General features: G+C 36.8%; 1 protein-coding gene across 1 annotated transcript in view; it reads left to right on the top strand.

Moving 5' to 3' along the window:
- The first annotated feature begins 943 nt into the window (after nucleotides 1-943).
- The window catches only part of BIRC6 (baculoviral IAP repeat containing 6), a 159039-nt gene continuing 153336 nt past the window's right edge, over nucleotides 944-6646 (top strand). Inside the window, exons 1-4 of the mRNA XM_008643347.2 lie at nucleotides 944-1120; nucleotides 3602-3739; nucleotides 4126-4319; nucleotides 5974-6085. Of these exons, the coding sequence (XP_008641569.1) occupies nucleotides 4246-4319; nucleotides 5974-6085 (186 nt within the window). The 5' untranslated portion in view covers nucleotides 944-1120; nucleotides 3602-3739; nucleotides 4126-4245. The remainder of the gene's footprint in view (nucleotides 1121-3601; nucleotides 3740-4125; nucleotides 4320-5973; nucleotides 6086-6646) is intronic.

The following is a 6646-nucleotide window of genomic DNA, read 5'->3' as shown; positions in this document are numbered from 1 at the left end:
CAGTGCCTGAGGAAAGAGGAGAACATGGACAGGACATGACTAATGCAAAATTTAACGAAACTCCTGTTCCTGTGCAACAGGAAGACATCTATGTTGACGATCCAGCATTTTTAGCTGCCATTGGAGAATGTGTCCCTATATTTATAGCACACACAGTCCGCTTCTGGAGTGGCAGCTTACACTGTCTGTGATTGAAAGCAGTTTACCTTCTATGCAGGTAGCATTTTACATGAACTACATTTAGTTCTGCAGTCAAGCCAGCTTTAGACGTGTAATAGTGTTGAGTAACATTAAACATTTTGGGGGATAATATCCATTGCCACAACCTTTCCTTACTTATCTGCTGACAGTCTTCCTCTACCTTCACCAAACTTCTCAAACCTGTTACTGACATCACATGTGCAGCACTGAGCAGAAATGAGCTGTTGTAGTGTCTCAAGGAACACACACCACATTGGTACATGTTGCGTGCTGTACTTAGTTTTGAGAAGTTTAACTATTGTTTTGCTTGATGAAATGGTGTTTATAAATCTTAATGGTAATTTAGCAATTTTGTCTCAGTGTTCATGCTGATTTGTACAATTTAGTTCTTATTATTGACTGTCAGCTAGTATCAAGTACACCAGGCATCTGCATTAAGCTTGAAAACACTAGTTTTGGTCTCCTGGTAGGAGGAGGACTTCAAGTAATGACTTCCACTGTAGGAATAAAATGGTTGTAGTTATTGATGGGATGCACAGATTTTGGTAGTTTGTTTTTTAATGTAGGAAATATAAAAGCTTGGTGAAAGTTGTGGTAGCTAAAATGCTAGGTTTTGATCATCTCAAGAAGTAAAGATTTTGCCAAAGTGTTACATTACTTTCCGAAAAAGAAATTAGAGGTCTTTTCTATAAAAGCATTTTTCTAATTAGATCTTGCATTTGTCTTTCCCTTTATAGCTAAACCAGGTGGACGGGTGAAATGCCAGTATATTTCTGCTGTGGATAAAGTGATCTTTGTGGACGATTACGCAGTAGGATGTAGGAAAGATCTCAATGGTATCTTACTGTTAGACACAGCTCTGCAAACGCCTGTTTCAAAACAAGATGACGTGGTTCAGCTTGAATTGCCGGTTACAGAGGTAAGATATGGGGGGGGGAACAAAAAGAGGTATGTAAATACCTGTGTCAGAAGTACTGAAACCAGATATTTGTCTCTGGGTTTCTAGAGTGACATTAACACCATGTAATGGAAAAGTTTCTTAGTTATTACCTGTCATAGGGCCGTAGCTTTTCACAGTTACCTGTATCTTAAACAAATAAGAGCATGCCTCAAGACCACATTATTTCAGATGAAAGAACTTTTTAGTGACCACAGATAAGAACTCACTTCCCCACCTTTGTCAGTGCTTGTGTATGGAATCTATATGCACTTCTAGGAATCAGTCTGGGCTGTTAGGTATCCCTGATTATTTTGTTGTTGTTGTTGTTTCAGGGAAAGAAAGACAAAATCAGGTAATACGGTGTTCTTCATGTGAAGAATTAGTGCCGGAATCTTAAGTTTTCTAGCAAGGTCGGCTGGCCTAACAAAAGACTTTTTTCTGTGCAAACCTGGCTTCCCTTTTATGTTTGGATCAGCTGTAACACAGTACTTCGTGGTTTGAGCATTTAGTATCACTTTAAGAGAAGCTAATGTAGACATTTCTGCTTAGAGTGTAATGCTTAAGATTTGTTGCATTGTTTATCCTCAGAATTGATGTAAATTATTTATGTGTTCCTGAAGCTGCTTAGAGTGTAATGCTTAAGATTTGTTGCATTTGTTTATCCTCAGAATTGATGTAAATTAATGTGTTCCTGAAGTATTGAATAACAGGTGCTTCCTATGAATCAAGAATGTGTGTTATATGTGAGGTTTTTAGCTATGCGACTTGAGTAGGAATAACAGCAGTAAAATGTTTCACAGAGCTCTCTGAAGAGAGCTTCCTGGGTTCCGCAGGCTTGCTGTCCACTGGCATCACTTTTACACCCTTTGTGGGTTACTAAAGAATCTTGGTATGTGTGGCTGAGTGTGAAGAAAGTGTCAGAGGTCAGGATTTCCTTTCATAAGGTCTGCTGTGACAGGCTTGCAGTCTCACATGGTTCAATACAACCTATAAGTTCATGTCAGTTTTTTTGGCACAAAGGTTCTTTGGTTCTAAAGAGTTTACAGACCCTTATTTACAGCACTTCTTTGTAAAGATACTTCCTGTAGAAAAAGAAATTTGGAGTTCCGTAGGAATAGCTTTGGGAGGTTCATCACCAGATCAGTGAAGTAGAAGACAAAACATTATCTGTCTTAAGTGCTTACTTTTAATTTTAAGGAGGCGGTAACCCAGACCTTGGAAAAATTTAGTGAATATTAAGCAAATGTCATACAAACACATCTGTCCACCTCTTTCATCATAGAAAGGTCAAGAACTTTTATTCAAGGAAGGGTGTTTAGTTTCTGTTTGTCTCTAGAACTTTTCTGCAAATTTTTGCACTTAATTTAAGTAGTCTTTTAATATGTTTGATCTGCTGGTAGTGCAGTGCACCTTTATGCATTTCTAATTGTCAGCATTAACAAGTTATGAAGCAACCTCTATGCTATTTTGAATTACCTGTAGAACACTAAAATTTAGGAACTACCACAGTCTGTCTGTTGTTCTTCTGATACAACCTTAGCTAGGGGATTGGTTTGCCTTATTTCAGCCTTTCGTCTCCTGAATTTCCCGAGGACATAACCAAGGGGCCATTTGGTCCATTCTGTTTTGAGCAGTTAGTGGTTGTTTAAAGGACTGTCTGACCATTGTCTTTGGGAAATATTTCCCTGTGTTTGTAACTTGAAAGAATTCCTATCATGTTTTACAGATGTTAACCCTCCTAACAGCAGATTTACAATACTCTGTGCCTTGTACATTAAGCACACCTTTTAAATCTTACCTGTCAACATGAAGTTAGCTGACAGCGGGATAAGCTCGAAAGAGATGAGACTTGGAAGAAAAAGTCTATAAATGGATGCTTACAGCATTCTTTTCTTGCTGCATTATTTCTGAGTTTTAAGAACTAATTTCTGAACTAGCCTGGGAGTTTTTTTGCCTCGTTTTTCAGCTTCATTGTATTAGCATTTTAAGTAATTTATTTCTAGTTTTGTTGCAGTGTTGTTGCTCTCATTATTATCTACCTTTTTGAAGATACAAAGCTACTCAGAAAATGTCAAGACTTTTGTTCTTGCTCTCACTTTTGTCCTTAAAGCTGAGTGAATCCTTTTGAAGAGAAAGCATTGGGCAATAGATGTGTCCTCACTGCTTGCTTTAATAGATCTTCAGTTTTAACTTATATGACTGACTTGTTAACATTTGGTAATATTGCCCTTGAGGGAATTTGTAGTAATTACTGTTGCCATTGCTGAAGTTTATCTATTGGTTGGCTATGAATTTAGAACATCTTACTCAGCTCTGGATCTTTTATGGGAATTATGCTGATATAATGTATGATAAAGTAGGATATGGCAAAGGACGTTCCCTGGCGTGATGAAACAGGCATAATTCCTGTTGTAGTTATTCAGCGTGGATGCTAACTTTGCTTGCAAATCTGCATTTTAGGCTCAGCAGCTGTTATCTGCTTGCATAGAAAAAGTAGATGTTTCTAGCACAGAGGGATATGATTTGTTCATCACTCAACTGAAGGATGGCTTAAAAAATACCTCACATGAAACAGCAGCAAATCATAAAGTTGCAAAGGTAAGACTTTGTACTGTCTAACCTGAATTTCCAAGTCTAATTTGTGTGTCTGCCACTGAAACATACAAAATCTGTGACTCATTGTGGTGGATTTTGGTTGAAGACAGTGGAGTATATTATCTGTTCCTTAGTTTTCTATGTGAAGCTTTACTTGGTAAGAGAATAAACACGGTTAGTTTCTTGCTGACAAAGTCAACTAATAACCCAACTGAGCTTAAAACTTGAAGTTACTGACTTTCCTTGCATTACGTATGTGTCGCTTTTGTGTGTCTGTTGTTGTATTTCTTGATGTAACGTGTGCTTGGTTTTGGTTTTGACACTTCTGTGATCTGTTTGTTGTTTAGATGTTTAAATTTTAAAATGTAGATGCTTCTTTTCTTATTTAGTGGGCAACGGTTACGTTCCACCTTCCTCATCATGTTTTGAAGTCTGTCGCCAGTGCCATTGTAAATGAACTCAAGAAGATAAATCAAAATATTGCTGCCTTACCTGTAGCATCCTCTGTGATGGATAGGTTATCTTACCTCTTACCCAGCGCACGGCCAGAGCTTGGTGTGGGACCTGGACGATCTGTGGACAGGTACATTAAGACAAAATAAGTGGTGAATTTGACTCCTTAATTGTATCAGAATAAGCTCTTAGATGGCTTTAACTTACTTCCCTAAGAATTAATCCTATTTGTGCTTTGTTGCTCTTACACATACAGCTAATTAACTGTTCAATGCACACTGTGCCGTACATATTACTGAACTTAGCAAAGCCTTTATGGATGCCACAAGACTGTCTGGGTTTCAACTTCAATGCCAGGCAAATTGAATTCACTTTGCTCTTAATCCCAACATATACTTTAGAAAGGTAACAATTGCAGCATTAAATACATATTACACTGTATCCTGAAGTCAATTCGTTTTTCTTCATACAAGAAAGAATCATACCTATGTTTTATGGTTTAGAAGTTTAGGAAGTTACCTTTGCAGACCATTATATATGCTACTTCTGAACTCTCTAGTCACCTGGTATGTATTTGGGGTCAGAGAACATTTTACATCAAATGGTTGCTTCATCTCTTTCTGATCCAAGTGGTCATGTATACACAGGCAAGTAATCCATTCTTTTAACTTTCATAAGCTAAAACTAGTTAGAATACTGGTAAATCTTCTAAGTCTGTAAATTAATTCTTTCTTGAAAGTGTCTGTACAAATATAATTTTGCAAATGTATTATCATTTCTTATACCTCACATAATTTAATCAAGTTGATTACATCTCTTAACTTCCTCTCCCCAAGCCTTCAGGTTCTACCTGTGCATCACCATATTGTATTTCGATTAGAGCTCTCCTAAGATCTGTCTCTTAAACTGGTATAATGTCAAGTTAAGATAGCTCTTATGTGGGTGTTGCTAGAATAGATTACTTCCTTGGCAAGAAATGTTTTAATATTTCCATTCCTTTACAAGACAGCAAAAATCTCCTGAAACTGAGGAGCAGAAACAGGAAATAAGGCACATTTCCATCTAACAGCCCTAGTTCTTGGGAGAACAAAATCCTGTCAAGGGAAAAGAAAAACTGATACTCATTTCTCATGTACTGTTGCAGATGAGCGACATGCACTGAGTGAAGGTGGAAAGGAGAGGAACTTCTTTGCTCTGTAACTGCTGAGTTGCAGAGGGGTTCATATTTTGGGACTTAGTAGTTTAAAATTTATAAGTATTATAGTATGTAGTGAGTGGTGACTGTGGGGGGGTTGTACCATGTATTCAGTTAACCTAAAATATTGCTTTACACTATTTTTAAATATACATATTCATATCTGTTTAACTAAGAACCCCAAATTTTTGCAGTAGTTGTCATGTTAAAAAAATATCCAACTCTCTTGCAGTTCTTTTGGTCTAGATTCTCCACCTTCCTTAGATGCAGAATAGCTTTGGGTATTTGATCCTTTTCTGCTGGTAGATCAAATAGGCTACCTGGAAGCTGATTTTATTAATCCTGCTTTTAAGGCCTGTAGGTTATTGTATGGCTTTTCATTTTTTACTGGGGATGTATTTTAAGCACCCAAGTGAGGGAAGTTTGTAACTTTCCTGTGATAGTTAATTATAATTTTATGTATGAGTTATAGGTAACTATTCATGCTATTTCTAATGGTTACTAAAGCACTGAAAGTATCTCATAAACAGGTGAGGTTTTAAATTTTAAGTGGCAGCTTTGGGTAACGTAGAGTTTTTCACCTTTCTAGGTCTTTGATGTATAGTGAGGCTAACAGACGGGAGACGTTCACTTCATGGCCTCACGTGGGTTATCGGTGGGCACAGCCAGATCCTATGGCTCAAGCTGGATTCTATCACCAGGTACAAGATTTAGTTGTACTTAGTATTTGTTCTCTAGGTGGGACGGCAGAGGAAAAAAGGTGGTGATGTTTTTTAGTGGGGTTTTTTTTCCTCTTGTTTTAATGGATTCCTTCAATTATGCATAAACCATAAAAACTTTGTCATTTAGCTCTTTTTTTTTTAAGTTTCAAGGGGTTTTGATGCCTTGAGTTTGCTTCTTTTTTTTTGGGTCAGATCACAGAAAATACTGTTCTGAACTTGAGCATATAAAATTTTTCTACATATCAGATTTATCAGAGTTAAACAATGGTAATAAAGATGAACTTGGTTGTTATGTAGAATGTCTTTCTCCTTGTTAGATTGTTGAGTAAATAATCCTTTTTATAGTACAAGTGAAGCAAAAGAGCAATAAGCTTGGCACTGAAGTTCTCTAACCATATTTTCTAGTAGAACTTAAACGGTATTGTATCAAACAGAGATCCTAGATCACATTAAATTGTTAGGCTTAGTGAACAAAGACCACCTTAACATTTTATTCCACTACTTTTGCTTATTTCCATTTTTCATTTTTGAAATTATTCC

This window comes from Corvus brachyrhynchos, unplaced genomic scaffold (assembly GCF_000691975.1).
Source record: "Corvus brachyrhynchos isolate BGI_N302 unplaced genomic scaffold, ASM69197v1 scaffold70, whole genome shotgun sequence".
NCBI lineage: Eukaryota > Metazoa > Chordata > Aves > Passeriformes > Corvidae > Corvus > Corvus brachyrhynchos.
This window is presented reverse-complemented; position numbering and strand designations above follow the sequence as displayed.